The sequence below is a fragment of the Bremia lactucae genome, linkage group LG18 (assembly GCF_004359215.1).
Source record: "Bremia lactucae strain SF5 linkage group LG18, whole genome shotgun sequence".
Taxonomy (NCBI): domain Eukaryota; phylum Oomycota; class Peronosporomycetes; order Peronosporales; family Peronosporaceae; genus Bremia; species Bremia lactucae.
Window position 1 is genome coordinate 984232 of NC_090627.1, and position 16659 is coordinate 1000890.

At 46.2% G+C, this 16659-nt stretch overlaps 5 protein-coding genes across 5 annotated transcripts; 3 read left to right on the forward strand and 2 right to left on the reverse strand.

Annotated features, from left to right (window-relative positions):
- Positions 1-7031: 7031 nt before the first annotated feature.
- On the forward strand, positions 7032-9542 carry CCR75_001630 (uncharacterized protein; the record flags this gene model as incomplete). Its single annotated transcript, XM_067959732.1, has 1 exon — positions 7032-9542. One exon carries the CDS (start codon positions 7032-7034, stop codon positions 9540-9542), a length of 2511 nt encoding a protein of 836 aa, XP_067819652.1.
- A 154-nt stretch (positions 9543-9696) lies between these two features.
- Positions 9697-10073, forward strand: CCR75_001629 (uncharacterized protein; the record flags this gene model as incomplete). Its single annotated transcript, XM_067959731.1, has 2 exons — positions 9697-9786; positions 9890-10073. The coding sequence occupies 2 exons, from the start codon at positions 9697-9699 to the stop codon at positions 10010-10012; spliced, it is 213 nt and encodes a 70-aa protein (XP_067819647.1). The 3' UTR covers positions 10013-10073.
- Positions 10074-10181: 108 nt separating this feature from the next.
- On the forward strand, positions 10182-11267 carry CCR75_001628 (uncharacterized protein; the record flags this gene model as incomplete). The annotated part of the gene is made up of 1 exon (XM_067959730.1): positions 10182-11267. One exon carries the CDS (start codon positions 10182-10184, stop codon positions 11265-11267), a length of 1086 nt encoding a protein of 361 aa, XP_067819646.1.
- Positions 11268-11401: 134 nt separating this feature from the next.
- Positions 11402-12886, reverse strand: CCR75_001627 (uncharacterized protein; the record flags this gene model as incomplete). The annotated part of the gene is made up of 1 exon (XM_067959729.1): positions 11402-12886. The coding sequence occupies one exon, from the start codon at positions 12884-12886 to the stop codon at positions 11402-11404; it is 1485 nt and encodes a 494-aa protein (XP_067819781.1).
- A 124-nt stretch (positions 12887-13010) lies between these two features.
- CCR75_001626 (uncharacterized protein) lies at positions 13011-15062 on the reverse strand (the record flags this gene model as incomplete). Its single annotated transcript, XM_067959728.1, has 1 exon — positions 13011-15062. The coding sequence occupies one exon, from the start codon at positions 15060-15062 to the stop codon at positions 13011-13013; it is 2052 nt and encodes a 683-aa protein (XP_067819780.1).
- Between the last annotated feature and the right edge of the window lie 1597 nt (positions 15063-16659).

Consider the following 16659-nt stretch of genomic DNA (forward strand, 5'->3'; position numbering starts at 1 on the left):
TGCCCCAGAGAAGACGCCGTGTTTTGTACGAACAGCTAATCAATAGTTGTAAAGAGAGACTACTCCTCACAATAAATACCCTTGTTTATTGCGACAAAGCTACATGGCCTTGATCCCAGCGTGAAAAAACTTTCGCACTGAGTAAGATTTTTATTTCGATGCTTTTTTAAACATCGCTGGTATATTGGCAACAACAAGCGAGATAAATTCTAGTTGATGCAAGCCTGGAGCGCGTTCATTCGCAATGTCAAAGACATTGGACGCGAAAAGCCTGGCTTCAAAGACTTAACGGACTTAACGCGATTCGCGTTAATTTTTAGAAACGAACTCCAACCGGTGCAAGGTATAAATTGCATCGGTTGTATCCTGAGGCACGACTTCCATGCTTCACGTGGGTTGATCCCTGTCCGTGTTGTGTTCAAACACGAAGCGAGTAAAAGGAAATGTCTATTCCCTTGCTTCGCCCTGGGGAAGAAGTCGCATCTCTATCGAGATGCGTGATGCGATTGGCGTTTTGCAATCGATTTACAAGTACCAGGGGCGCGTGTTTTCCGATGGACCTTCTGATCCATCGGACGGGTCTCGTCATACTGACCGACGAGGCCCTCAAACGCCAACAACCAGCTGAGAACCTCGTTCCCAACTGTCATGTGAAGGTGGATATTCGCGCCAGCGAACAAGATAATTCGTTCGCTGCCCCTTCGTATCACGGTGGTTTTAAATGCGTTCCACAAGGAAACGCTGGCCACCGTGGGAATCCACCAATGGTTGTGGTGGAGGAAGGAAAATTAGATCCGACCCATGTGTCGGATCTAGAGTTGTAAATCGACAAACTCGATCACTTCTCCATGATTTGGAGGAGGGACTTGATCACGAGCGCGGTAAGCGTTGCTCGTTGGAGTAGACAGTGCAGGCTCACCATATCGAGCGGTTGGAAGACCGTTCGAAGAGTGCGTACTCCTTGCTGGAGTACGAAGGGAAATATCACGCTCCTCGTGGTGAGCTCTCTTCCGCCCTTTGCGGTTTCGAGGATCTTCGGATCCAGCATGAGAATCTCCAGATTCAACATGAGAATCTGGTTCGTGACCACAGAAATCAATTGGGGATTCTTGAAAAGGGTAGTCAGATCCGTCCTCGGAAGAAACCGCGTTTTGATGGTACGGGCGAAGCCGACCAACTAAAAAAATGATGCGATCGCATCCAACGTGGCGATTCTATTGTGTACGCATTGCCTCTGCGATGCAGTACACGGAAAGACTCCATGAACTTGTGTAGTAGTTTACTGCTACCCACATTAGTGACTACACGCTTAGGTAAGTTTACGGTAGAGAGAAGTACTAAGTCATTAATTTTAAATGAAAGAACTTTGCTCTTTCGTGTTCCGATTCTGACGGTCCACTGCGTTAGCAATACAATCCTGTACGAAACGGATTACTGATTCTCGAGCCAGCAGAAATTCCGCTGCTGACTCATTTGTTTTGTCTTGTTCAGTGCGCTTTGTGCGCACTGCCAGTTATATTATCTTCGATGTCGATTGTTTCGACATCGACATCATTCGCGTCGTTGTTAACTTCGACGCGCGATGAGCATGAGTCAGAAATGGTTTTGCTCAAGCGAGTCCACCCCCCTTGACCAAGAGGATCCCTCGAATTGGGTGGGTATGCGTGGATGGCGTAAGAAATTCACGAAGAACGGTCTATGCGTTATAGACGCATGCACCAAAGTAGCACCGGATTTGATGGCGAATTCGACCATCGGTAAAAACTCGCTTCAAATTAATAACGATTGGACGTAACCTCGAAGTAACTCTTCGATAACGCGATTTACACATTCCGTCTGACCATCTGTCTCTGGATGATCAGAAGTTGGCATAGTCAGCCGTGTTCCGAGAGATCGGAACATGGATTGATAAACTCCGCCGTAAACCGTGGATTTCTATCCGCGACCTGTTCACAGGGTAAACCGTGGATTTTAAATACTGTGTCAACAAAGACACGGGCACAGCCCGGAGCCGTGATCGACTCTGGTACTGCAGCAAGATGTGCCATCTTGCTGAATCTGTACACAAAACAAGGATTACGTTGTTTCTGTGATCGTCTTCGGATTTTCCAAAGACGAAGTCCATAGATACGGACTGCTAACATTCTGCCGGAAGTGGTAGAGATTGGAGAGGTGCACGAGATGAAGGGCTCGGATTCACCCGTTGACATACCTCGCAAGCACAAATGTACTTGCGCACGAGCTGATACTGGCAGGGCCAGTAGAACTCGCGACTTTCTGTGAGATAAGTTTTCTCATGTCCACGATGCTCACTTCGTGGTGCATCGTGACACTTAAACATGATGCGCAAGCGCAAATCATTGTGAGTAGGGACGATGGCACGTGGAGTGTTGCCGCCAACGGCTATGTAATACAATAAGCCGTTGTGTGTTGTGTTTCGATCGGATGACGATCGATAAAAGCCGGTTAATCGTTAAAAGATTCCTCCAATGGATACATCAGATGATCCATTAAACGCAGAATGTCCTTATCTTCTGGAAATGCTTTCTTTATGTCATCAAACAAAGTTGATTTTTGCAACAGACTATTTTCACTGTTGGAATGCGTAGCCGGATCGAAGTCGAGTCGGCGTGATAACGCATCAGCGACGACATTAAGTCGTCCTGATTTTTACTCTACGGAGAAATTATACAGCCAATGCATTTTTCATGGCAAGGAGTTCCTTGTCATCCACTGATAATTACGTTCAGCTGGTTGCAGCTGATGCGTTTAGTAACAGACGACGCGCTCCGCGCCGTCTGTATCGTATTGCATTAACGCGCAGCCGATTGCGAAATCGCTGGCGTCAAAGACCACATGGAATGGTCTGTCTTAATCTGCAATCGTCAAGATGGGCGATTGCATCAAGCTTTGCTTCAAACCTTCAAAGGAACGCTGCAATCGTCAAGACGGGCGATTGCATCAAGCTTTGCTTGATACCTTTAAAGGAACGCTGACAATCGGCGTTCCATAGCCATTTCTCGTCGTCTTTTTTCAAGAGACTTGAGAGATAAAGTGTCAATTTGGCAGAATTGCGGAGCATTTGTGCAAGTACGCCGCTAATCAAAGAAACTTTCTAAGTCCCTTGACATCGACTGGAACTGGCCAGTCGGTAGTTGCCTTGATTTTTTCCGGATCAGGGTGCGACGCCGTGTTTACCGACGATGCACCCAAGAAGTGGTATTTCACTTGCAGCGAATATACACTTCTTAGGATTTGCGTACAATTTATGATTTCGCATAAAGGTTAGAACCTGATAAATCTGAGTTTTATGAGCTTCCACGTCCGTCTTTCCGTCCATAGCCCAGCTATGGACGAATACATCGTCAAAATAACTCGGTGCGAATTCTCGCACCAGTTTCAATAGATTCGTTACGCATCTGTTGAATGTTGCAGGGGCGTTACTAAGCCCTGTGGCATTGCTAGCCATTCCCAGATCATCCAACTGGGAGTGCTCACTGCTTTGTACAGGATCTGATAAAATCCATCCATCAGATCCATAGATGAAAAGATGGTACTCTTAGACATACCATCTATGATTACGTATTTTCTAGGTATCGGCGTTTGAGCCGGTACCGTTGCAGCATTCTGAATGCGTGCACAATCCGCCACCCTCCTGTGGCCTTTTGCGCACAGAAGGTCGGAGAGCTATGTTGGGAGGTTGACTCCCTTACATGGCCCGCTTTGAATCGATCGATAAAATCTTTATCGATCGCAAGTACTTGTTCACGAGGCAGTGGCCACTGCTTCATGACACAAATACAATCCTGAATTCAATCAAATCCTTGTGTTAAGGATTTATCTTAAGTGCCTCCCAGGGTTGAGCAGTATATATCTCAATCCGAGTCTTCACATCGAGGACACTTTCGTCCATCGATGAGCTTCTGAGAAACCGCTCGTTCTCTGCAAAAATTTCCGCCGACCATATATCGGTTACGTATTTGTCCTCTGTGACGATTACACAGATCTGCTTGATTCTACCACTATGCAGATTTCTCAAGAACCGCTTGGGTTCAAGGATTGGTAATTCAGTTATCTCCGAAGTTAACTTCGAAGGCGCATACAGATCAAAAATACAGGCGCTTTCTCATGATTCATCATTTTCGAAGCATTCAATTTCTCGGTTTCTTCCTAGGACCCATTTTTTAAAGGCTGCCGAGGGCTTAATCCCTCAAGATGCTGAAGTCTAGTCACTTCAGCTTTAACTATTTAAAGAGACTTCTCCCCAGGTACGTGTGGACTTATTCTCTCAATCTTTTTCGAATATGATTGCGCTATCACAGTCGGGTCCTCTACAATCGACTCTCTACTCGACCTAATATCATCGTGTTGTCCATTTTGGACAACTGGTATACTCCTTGAATGTCACCCGCTAGGTGTACATTCATGTCTTCATCCACTCGACATCTTTGAGTGGCGGACTTCGGCACTGCCTGTGCATGCCGGCAGCTGACTCCACAGTGTGATAAGCAATCACACTGTGATCTTGTACAGTCGTACTAAAGACCGCACCACAAGTGAGGCCATCGCACTCACTCGTAGTACATCCACACGCTTGTGGGCGCTCCAAGACGTTCATCGGATGGCCATCTGATGAACAAGTGGCAGACATCTTTACGGATCGATGCTGCCAGCTGATTCTTGGCTCATATTTTCTGAGCCAAGGTAAAGCTAGGATGACATCAAATTTTTCATCGAAATACAGTACGATGAAATCATCATCGTCTGTAAATCTTTTAACGTGTAGTCAAATTTCATTACGCGTTTATCACTGTTATGGATGCGCCTGTCGCTAGACGTACTGTCATCCTCGATGGAGGGATGTCGCGGCTAACATATTTGCACCTAGGACCCTCTAGCGACTGGTCACGAATAAAGTTATTAGACGCCCCACAGTCCACTAGGGGTCTAAGGTCTAAGTGACAAATCATTTGTCACATTTAACCTCAAGGTGATGAGGGATACCTCATCACCAGGTGCAGAGACAGATAATGATTGTGTGTCTGGAGCAACTTTAGTCAAGAGATTTGCAAATTCTCTTGTGGTTGCTGGATCAGTAAGGCGTTGCGCCCCTACTGACCCCGACCGTTTACTGGCGATCCGTCTCGCTGTGGCGATTTCGCAACAACGTCGGACCCGCGACCGTTGCCCTTTTTGACATTTGGTCCATAATTACGTTCAGTACCTCTCGGTACTGAGCGTGGGGCACTGCGCTCATAAGCGTAGAGTCCTAACTTTTATCAGCGGTTGCATTTCTGCAATCACTTGTTGTTCGACAGCGAGGTTTCTCGCTTTCGACATAGGAGAGGTCTGTAGCGTCTGGATCTCCAAGCTCGTGTCGTCTTGGAGGATGATACGATGACGACAAGCATGAGCCTGTCCCAAGCTAAAGTCACCCTGTTCCGCAACGGATATTGCTTCATCAAGAGTATTTAGTTCCAAGCGGAAGAGGCGGGTCTTTGCGTGGCCATCCGTAAGACCTTGCATGAGCACCGTAATCAACGATTGTAATACAACTCGCTAAATGTCGTATATGCTGGGCATAAGCGTGAACATCACGCTTGCCTTGCTTGAGCTGCAGAAGCTCTGATTGTGCTCTGGAACTCAGCCCTAGGCGGTTCAAACGTCTGTTTGAGCCGGGATTGAAAAGCCTCTAGCGACTCAAAGACATATGGATCGCGCAATTTAAGGCCTAGTGCCCAAGTTTTGGCACGACCTGCAAGATTTAACTGTGCAAATGCGACTTGCATTTGCTCGTCGACGATGTGGCGAGCCCTTATGGCATCGTCCAACTTGACAAACCATCTTAAGATGTAGTCTTCTTCGACTCCCCTATACTTAGAGATGTCTGACTTTAAGGTTTCCGGACGACGCGTGTGCGTCATCCCAGGTACAGGGGTCTGTACCTGCTGTAACCTCAATAGTTCTGCCTGTTGAGAGCCTTGCTGACTAAGCAAGGCTACCTTCTCCTTTGCCTCGTCAAGTACATGTTGTATGAATTTGGCGATGGCTGAAAGTGGCATCTCTCTCAAACCGGACAGCATGGCTAAGATGGCACCGCTCCATACGGTCGAACTCATTCGTTCGACCGCACTCCTTTCTATGTCACTTAGAAAGGAGTAGCTATCACGTATTTCATTTGTCATCTAACATGTCCATGTTAGATGATGGAACTGTGGTCCCTGGACGGACTACAAACTGCTACCAGGTGTAACGGGGCACTACTAACTTGTACTGCTTCAGTAAAAGCCTACTAGGCACTGCCTCAATGCGAGTGGTGCCTCACGTCACTTCACGTACACTAGTACGTGCAGAGGAAGGCTCTCTTTAAAATACTTGCTTTAAATAGGGTTAATCAAAAATTGTATTCAATATAATCTGGGTCTTCTGTTTCTATCTATTTCATACGAACTTAATTATAAACAAATTCAAAACATGTAATAAAGTCTTATCTGTCTCTCTCTTTGCGCGCGTCGAGCGCTGACTGGACCGCGGAGAAAGCAGATAAATGGTCTATATCTACCGATGGATAAGCTTTTAGAATATAACCATGTTAACTAGTTTTCTTCAAATAGTATTAACCGTTTATATAATACTCTAAATACCAACCTTAAGTGTTAATTTCATGTAACGATACACCGTTACAACGTGACTTAAAAAGGAAGTGCATCTATCCGAAAAGAGAGAACAAATCCCCTTTATTTATAATATCCAACATAGGTTGTAGTGAATATGTGACGGGCTTTGAAATGGGGCACCATTCGATTGGTGAACTATTGTTGTGGTACATTTACTATATCTTTTTGATAGGGATGCACATGCCTCTCGTTGTCAGGATGCCAATCCTAATAATTTTGACGATTGCTCGCTAATAAAAAGTTGTTATAAATAGGAGTTTCCATATAAACCGCTCGCGTGCTGTACGAATTATTCAAGGAAGAAGTACGATAAAAAGACGTGTTTCTTTTTTAGGGTATGTAAGAAATGACACTATGCACCGACTTCACATAAATACGACGATTACGATCGTACCCCAAAAGCAGGCAATCCAGTGCTCTTTTTGTCCTTTTCTCCAAAAAAATGAGCACCGATCATCGTTTTACGTCCAAAAAAGCCCGTACCTTACGAAAAAATCTGGTGCTTGCCTCTTAAAGAACCGCGTGGCATCCGTCGTACCTTCCTGGTCCTTGTGCGTACCCCACGCCGGTCACGTTCTGCTAATGTCGTCAAATCCACGCTCTCGTCTCAATGGTCTATTCCAGGACGCAGCAACAACCGGTGGCGGCAACGATGCGCTGCGATATACGGCTCCTCGCGAACCCATCATGAAGCCTCAGCAACAACCGCCAGCCGCAGCTTCTGCAGTGTCTTCATCACCAGCGGCCTCGACAGTCGTATATTCGACCATGGTGTCGCTGTATCAATACGACGCATCCGAGCGGAAGTATGTCCAATTAGGTGGCGCCACCGCAGGTACCAAAGCCGCAGTCGGGTGTGTTATTGTGGGGGCGGAAACCTCGTATACTTTATTATTCTACAATGCCGCCAAACACCATTTGTGTACCCTTCCTCTTAAATTTAGTACTTTCAACCCCACCCTTCAAGCGAAAAGTTACGTCAACTTTTACGATGACCATAGTCAAAATTGGTCCATTAAGTTTCCCAACGATTCGCAAGTATCCGACTTCATGCGGCACGTCTTTTTAGCCAAACTTCATGTAGAAATTTGGGGCCTTGACAAAAGCGTGACAAAAACGCATCCAAGTGCGTTAATTCAAGACGATTTAGTATTTGTCAAGCCCGAGTTGCCTGCCGTGACGACGGGAGACATGGTAGCCGTGGCGTTTCAAGCGTGGCGAGTTGTTGGAAATGCCTCGTCGTTGCCAACGGATGTCGTGACTAAGTATCCACCATTTGAAACAGCTAATACAAAAAACGAATTGCGTAAATTTCGTCTTGGAGATGCCACGGAACGTTTTAAAGCACTTGACGAAGGAATTTTAGGCATGAAAAAAGGAGGAAAACGGATACTGGTTGCACCACCCGGAAAAACAAATGGCCACGAATGGTACCTTTTTGAAATCGAGCTTTTAAAAACCAAATCAAGTGCTTCTCGTCTGAAAGCCACACTCAAAAACACACAAGAAACATCCAAGGAATCCGTCATGGAGTCAATTCACTCGCCATCACAGCATTCCAATCGCCATTCCATGTCAACACCAATACCTCGAAACCATCTTGAATCTTTTGAAACTCCTCGTGATCTTGTGCCGTATCAAGACGAAGTGTCTCTCAACAACGCATTAAACCGTGAACACTTTCGATATCCACACTATGACTCGGCCTTTGAAAATCCCATGCAAGACCGTGACCAACGATATCGTGATGGATTTCATTCGTATGAAACGAATCGATCTTCTTTGTTACGATCCACTCCGTCGGTACAATTCTCTTCACAACTTGATCATTCCCTCGCAACACAAGTGTCGGAAATGCATGCTAAAATTGATGCTTTACTTCGCATACCTTCATCCCGTACGATTCCAAGTGGGCAGTTCACAGGATCTTATGACGTGACAACAATCCTTTCTGGTATTGAGCGTTTAGCAAGTGAAAACGAGCGACTTGGATTGCAATTGAATGCCCACTCTCAACAGCATTTGTCGTTGGAAAAACGCTATGACTTACTGATGGAGCAATACAACCGTCTTCAGCTTGAGAAAGAAAGTCTGGAAACGCGGTATGAAGCACTTGAACGTGCCCAACAAAGTGCATTGGTAGAGTCTCATGCCATCACACGTGCCAAGGACGCTGCTGTGACACAAACAAATCACTTGCAAGCCGAGTATCAAGAGCTCTTGACGGCATATGCTCAACTCGCACACCACCAAACAAATGCCGAGATCTCGATTGAAACGTCGAATCAAGTGCTTGGAGTGGAAGTCATTACTACACGGAATCGATTGGAACACGAACTTAAGCATGCAATTCAAGCACGTGAGTTATTGGAACAAGAGCTTGTATTGATCCAACAAGAACATCACGTTGCGTTGCAAGTGGCTGCGTCGGAAGCGAGGAAAGCATGCGTGGAAATGGAGGATTCGAAGTGGCATTTGGAGACGGCTTTCAAGGCGAGTATGGAGGAGATTCGACGATTAAAGAGTGTACTTGAGGCACCAAAGGACGTGTTATTGAGTGAATCGAATGAGGTCTTGAAAGGGATGGTTCAGGAAGAGCGATTGCGATGGGTGGCGTTGGTGAATGAGTCGATGAAGGCTATGGTTGTTCAATTGCACGAGTTGTTGGAAGAAGAAAAGAATGTGGATGGAACACACGTGTTGCATGTGATTCGAAAGGTGTTGAAAGCGGGTACGAGGAGGATGATTGAAGAGTTGCAAGAGAAGGTTTATCGAGTGAAGAATGGAGAGGAGGAAGGAGGTTGGGAAGATGGGGAGGTGGTTTTGAAGGAGGATTTCGTGAGTGAGAAGGAAATTGGTGAGTAAGTGTCTTGTAAAAGTTGACAGGGTAGTTGTAGCGAAAGGAGGTGGATAATAATGGAAGTAGAATATTGTGTACGATGGGAGGGTGGTTCTTGGACGGTTAAATCGTTTGTATTTCGTTCGACTGTAAAAGAGGTCGAGTCGAGAAGACGTGAGGATGGCGACGGAGAGCGCTACAAGGAAGAAAATGCCGCCCGTGCGTCTGGCTACGATCTTTGCACAGATGGTGGGGGAGTGTCCTCTTGATGTACGATTGTCTCGTTTTGTATACATTGACATGACGACGCGTTGCCGTGCGCTGCGTACACAATATATTGACATTGAAACATTCGTGGTGCAAATGTGGCCAGATTCAAGTGTACGGCAAGTGCGTCGCCGACATTCATGGCGGGGTGAACCGTTTTGCCTGTGAAAAGGAATTCCAGAAGCTGCGTGTGTGTTTCCAACGTGTAGTGCGCGCGCGTCGCGTCTAGACCAAACACGACGCCTTCTATCGTTAATGGTGTGAGAAAAGTACCACCTTTTGACCCTTTTTGCCGTCTCGTTTTTGCCATTTGCTCTTGTCATTTTGAAATTTGACACACACCAAGTCACAACTTGTGGCCAAAGTTGTGTTTGCCCAAGGCCATTTTTTAGAGAAAAATGGTATTTCAACTGAAGTTCCCTACTTGTGTAACCCATTCGTTTTGTCATGAATGTAGCCATGATAAAGACGTAGTGGATCTGGATGAATGCGATACGTTTGGCGACATTCCATTGCCAAGTCATCGCGCGAGTCTCGAGGACGAATTAACACGACTCCACGCTTTAGAACACCAACTCGAATTAGAGACTGCCGTGGACTTTCAACTGGGCAAGAAAGTGCTCGTTTCGCGTCGTCAGGAGGCAATTAATAAAGGCCAACGGGCTTATAAATGGCGCACTACGGTGGCCCAAAAAGTGTACGACTACGCGGTCGAGAAAGCACAAGAGTCGTACACCAATCGCTGTACTGAACTTCAGCACACAATGGATGCTGATTTTCTGCACGAACTCCGTCGACTTCAGACAGCCAAGGAAGGCGTGAGTGTAACTAGTCGTCGACGTCGCACCGTGCCTAACGACACACGGGAGACTTGTGCCTTAAAGGGCAGTACGAATACGCTACGTCGACGACCGGTAACGTCTCCAAAGAACGGACTCGAGGTCAAGGAAGATTGTGCGCAAAAGGTGGAATGGCAAGAGAAAAAGTGTCTAGAACAGCTACTTGGGCGACCATTGGTGTTTCAACCTGTTGTGAAGCAAGTGACGACGAAAGAGAGTGAAGAAGATTTGATACGCATTCAAAGTGCTTGGCTGTGTCACGTCAAGGCTCGAAATAGGAGGCGAAGACGTCGAATTGTGACGCCCAGGGGGGTCCCACGTGTAGTCGAATCAACTGTCGTGTTGCCAATGTCCGGACATTTTCGGCAAAAAATGTACCCATGGAGGAGACTTGAGGTTAATCCGCACATGGTACAGGAAGGACAGGAGATTCAAGTGTTTCGACGTCAGCCACTCGCAGGAAATGACGATCACGAGCGTGTATTGTCTGGGATCATCACGGCTGCTACCAAGACGCAAGTGTACGTGTTAACAGATTGTGGTCGATTTGAATCATTTGATCTTCGCGACTGCTTTCGGGGTCTCTTGTACGTACGGAGGCGGCTTGACGGTACAATTTGTCCGACCAGAAAAGTTCAGACATGACACGAGCGTGTGTGTGGTTATAGCATAAAATAAACAAATGGGCGAGAGACGAGATTACCCACGTGTAAGACGTCAAGGATTAGAAGATGGATACACTACGTAATTCGCATTTATCGTGCTATTTATCTCGCGTCTTACGCAGTCCGGCAAATGATTTCTTGCCCCCCCATATACGGTCGAAGGACTTCAGGAATGATTATTGAACCGTCTTTTTGCTGATACGTTTCCCATAGACTAATAAGTAATCGCGGGACAGCACAAGCTGTGCCGTTAAGGGTGTGGACAAACGAGGGTTTGGATCCTTCTGCCTTGAGATCTTTGTGGCGAATATTAAGACGACGAGCTTGATAGTCGGTACACATGGACATACTTGAGATTTCGCCATATTCGTCCCGCCCCGGCATGTAAGCGAGGAGATCAAACTTACGGTACGCCGGCGCTCCAAGATCCTCTGTAGCCATGTCGATTAATTGAAAATGCAGTCCAAGCTCGGCGTACATTGTCGTTTGAATGTCCACCATTTCCTCTAAAAAAGCTTGCGCTTGGATTTCGTTCGCACAAAATGCAAACATTTCGACCTTGCTAAATTGATGAATTCGATAAATGCCACGCGTCTGGCGACCGCCGTGGCCAATCTCCGTGCGAAAACAGTGGCTAAAGCCTGCATATTTCAGTGGCAACAACGAAGTGGATAAAATTTCGTTACTCTTTGCGGCTGCCAGTGTAATTTCCGATGTTGCGGTTAGACACAAGTCCGAGTGGGCAATGGAGTAAATTTGCGTCGCGTCGCCACGTGGTTGGAACCCGCAACCTTCTACGAACTTGTAATGAGCCACGTCGGGTGGAAAGACAACCTTAAAGCCCCGCGCTCGTAGCGTATTCAGTGTCCAGTGGACGAGGGCGAGCTCCATCATGGCGCCTTCATTGCAGAGATACGTGAATTTCGACCCCGCCACTTTGGCTGCGGTCTGAGTATCGATTAAATTTAAGCTCGTAGCGAGGTCATAGTGGTCTTTAGGTTTAAACGTAAATAGAGGTTTCTTCCCATGGGTTAAAACGAGACGAGATGCATGTTCATTGCCAATAGGAACGTCCGGGTGGGTTTCATTCGGGAGCTTTAGCGCCTCAATTTCGAGCTCACTTGACACGGTGTCAAGCTCCGTTTCAATCTGTAGAATCCTCTCTTTTAGCTCGACACCACGCAGTCGTAATGTTTGAAAGGCCTGAGACTCGACATCTTTCTTGGCCACAGCCAAGCTAAGCTGTTTCGCGTGGCTATTGCGCTCTGCACGCAATAGATTGACACTGTGACGCAACGTAGCTTGACGCTGGTAGATATCCGCTACAAGCTGCGGATTGCCGTCGCTGCAGCGCTTTTGGCAATTCGCAATGGCCGCGTCTACGTTATCGACGAGCTTCTTATAATCGAGTCGGGCCTTGACGTGATTATGTAAATTCGAGCACAGCTCCAGAGTGTCTGTTTTTAAGGTAGCCACGGATCTGACGGCAACCGAGGACAAGGAAGGACTAGAGCTTGGGCAAGAGGTGGCAATGGCTTTAGCTATATGCGAGCAAGAGGCGCGCACAAGTGCGTGCGCGCTTCGACCCAGCAGAGGCATGAGTGGCTTCAAAGGTGTGGTGTACGGTACATTGAGGCATTAAAAATTGTATGAAAACGATTCTGTTTTGCGGATATCCATTATCTACAATACAATCATTCTTTACATGCAGTCTCTTTTCTTCTTACCATTTGTCAACAAAGCGGCCAAAATTGTTGCGAGTGGCCGAACGACCTTTTGAAAACGACGAATCATAATCGCGGCCACTATAACGGCGATTGCCATCACCGTCTCGGTCGTTGCGTTTCCAATTGTTGCCACTCTTGTTGCCGCCAAAGCGATTGTTGCCACCGGAACTATTGCCAAAGCGAGTATTATAATTATTGCGGCCACCACGCGAGCCATAACGGCCACCATTATTATTGTGGCCAAGACTAGGCGCGCCTCGATCAATCAGTACATTCGGGAACTCAACCGCAGCAGCCACAGTCACGTCGTTATCAGGCGAAGAAGTGGTTAAATGGTTGCGCAACTGGTCCAATTTGCCTTGTGGAATATCAAACACCAATTTCCCTCCTTCCACGGGATAAATCTCCACGTGGTTATCAAGAAACGACGATAACAAGCGATTCAGCTCGCGTGCATTGGAAATGCCCGTAACCTCGACCGTTTGCGTATGGTGGCGACCCGTTAGCATTGATAAAGTGGTCATTTTTTTCGAATCAAAGCCACAAAGAAGCGCGAGCGCGGCACTGAGTACACTTGGTCCTTGCTCGTCGAGTAACCCATGCGCAGTTTCTTCAAACAACAGCGTATTGGCTTTTGGCAAGGCCGCAATTTGTTTCTTAACGTCCTCAAGCGCACCACATATCATTTGTTCGGGACGTGGGGCAGATGCATGCGTAAATTTAAACTTATAACGTCGTTCAAAGTCCACGACATCGTGCGCATCTTGACGATCGTAAAAAACAATATTTGTGCCGGAACGACCCGCTCGTCCCGTACGTCCTGCCCGATGGACAAAGCTTTCCTTGTCACTTGGAAGACGATATTGAACGACGAGCTCAACGTTCGCAATGTCAAGCCCTCGGGCAGCAATGTCCGTACAAATTAACGTCTTGACGTGGCCATTGCGAAAACCATTCATTGTCGACGTACGCATTCCTTGCGACAGATCGCCGTGGAGTGCACGTGCGTCTTGACCCGATAAGGCATTGGCAATTTCGTCGGCTTCTTGCTTGGTCTCGGTAAACACGAGCGTTTGACCGTCGTGGGCATGAAGTCGCAAGACATTTTCTAATACTTGCTTTCGGTCCCGAGTGGGTACGTTTATTGCTTTGTGGGTTACGGTTGCGGGTACATGATTATCGTCTGTCCCCACGAGATCGATATTCACAGGATCCTTTAAAAATTTATGCGCCATGGAACTTACCCACTTTGGAAACGTTGCCGACCACATGACAGTCTGCCCGCCTTTTGGCACGTAGCCTAAAATTGTCTCGACTGCTTCTTGAAAACCAAACTTAAGCATCATGTCGGCTTCATCTAATACTGCAACATCAACTTCTTCGAGGGAGAGCGATCCTTTGTCCACTAAGTCCATAATGCGACCGGGGGTACCGACTAAAATGTCGACACCACGACGAAGAATATTCTCTTGCACAGTGTACGATACACCACCGACGACATTCACAACGCGTAACTGAGGGGCTACACGCTGTACCTGGTCGTGGACCTGTTGCGCTAATTCTCGTGTCGGAAGCAGCACGAGTGCTTGGGGGTTACGTGAGGTTTTACGATTAGCCAAAATAGTCTCAATAATGGGTAGCGCAAAAGCTAGTGTCTTTCCCGACCCGGTCTTGGAGCGTCCCATAATATCCGTGCCTTTCATCATAAGGTCGAACGACTCGGTCTGTACCGGGAATAAGTGCGTCACACCAGCACGAATTAAATTGCGCTGTGTCTCTTGCGATAATGCAAAGTCCTCAATGGGCTTTTGATCTGCAAATCCTTTGAGCAGTGGCTCTAACACCACGTTTTCAACGTCATCCTCCTCCATGACGTCCGAAGTAAAGTCCAGTGGAGCTGTCGAAAACGAGGCGACAGACGCACGGCCACGTACGCCGGTGAATACGCGTCGAGAAGAGGAACAAATGGATGTTGTGGCGGCATGGCGCATGGCCAATGTAGCTGAACGGCCGGCCAGGCGGCGAAGAGAGACAGAAAGCGGAAGCATCTCGGACAACAAGTTCGACGATGAAAGTGAGCTTTTCGTCGAAAGGTAAACGCTTGAATCGGTTGGTTGGCGGTGTACTTAGTTTCACTATTGAAGCGGGTTATGGTCACCGTAACAAAGAGCATGGATATATGTAACCTTGCGAGGTATCAATTATTTTTTGTGGCCGAATTGTATTAAAATGTTTTTAAAGTGCTTCACATATATTATTAAGTTTGGCTTGGTGATCAGATATGCAAGACAAAATTGAGAAATTTGATTCGAGGAAGCCTACTATCGCAAGATTGCGCACACAGTTTTCTTGCAAGTACGAGGAATATAAGTCTCGGCAAAAGCAAACAATCTTAGTACATTACAGTTATTGTAGTAAGTATATCCATATGCAGCAGATGTGTCTGCTGTGCGCTTTATTACATCTTTGCAAAGCCTTTCTACAAGCAGTGCATTTGCCGACGGCGGCTACCAGATAGATAAATTCTCAGCAGAGCGCATCCATCTTTTACAATATGTAGCGAAAAATAGCAAACGAACATTTGTATCAATAAGATAATTTTGACCTTATTATCATGGTTTTCGAGAGGCCTTAACAGTGTTTTAATCGTGAAACTTATCTTCTTAGAAGTATACCAAAATCCATTTGGAGCAGCTCTGGATCGCCGAAAACAATTGAAAAGTGACACCGCTCAGTAAGTATTAAGACCGACATGAAACGAAGCCATCGCCTCCATTTGAGTTATAAAAGGATTCATAGGCGAAGATAAGTTAAAAGTATAGCAGTGTTCAATTTGCTAAAGATTTTTAAAATGAGTTTATTGGGTAACAAGGAGTATCCCATTACCCAAATATAATTTCCTACAAGATAAGTATTAAATATTATTGCCAATAATACGAAAATAATAAAGAAGTATAATGTTAGAAAACCTTTAACCTCCCGTCAGTTTTTTCTTGGTAAAATCTCGTCAGTTTGATATGATTGGCTAATTTTATGCATGCAGAGAGGTAATTTAAACATAGGCAGGTAGCAACAAGTTCGACAATGCTTTGGACATACTTTGTGAAAACATGCACATTAATATTCGCGCAGAATTCGCTCCTGTGCTAAAATTACGAGCGGCTTTAAAGGAAACATATCCCAGGCATTCTCAATCGCAGTTTAGATTCAGTGTCAATGGCTTCAAATCGTTCTGATGCTACCCATATTGGACCTAATTGTGATACTCTTTAATTAAAATAATTGTCCGGGACACTCGGAAAGCGTTTTCAATTTGACAATAAGCTCTTCGCGTCTATGACCGTCTGGGCCTATCCCATTTGGTCTTTACTTCGTCATAGCCGCCGACGTGCGTGTACGGTATCGAAACGTCTCGACGAATGGCATTTTTCTGACGAGGTTTTTTATTTATGTTAGCGTACTCGTGACTTGCACAATGGTGACCAAGACAACTTTTGTCAATTAAGAAACGAGCTAAAGTGGCTTAGCGTGCTCTCGTTTGCAAGCATCCTAATTCAACTCTCGCACAAAAAAGCAATGTAGCTGCTGAAAGCGCAAAAACACGTCAATATTTGCAACGAGTTGATGGGAGCTCCCGTCAGCAAC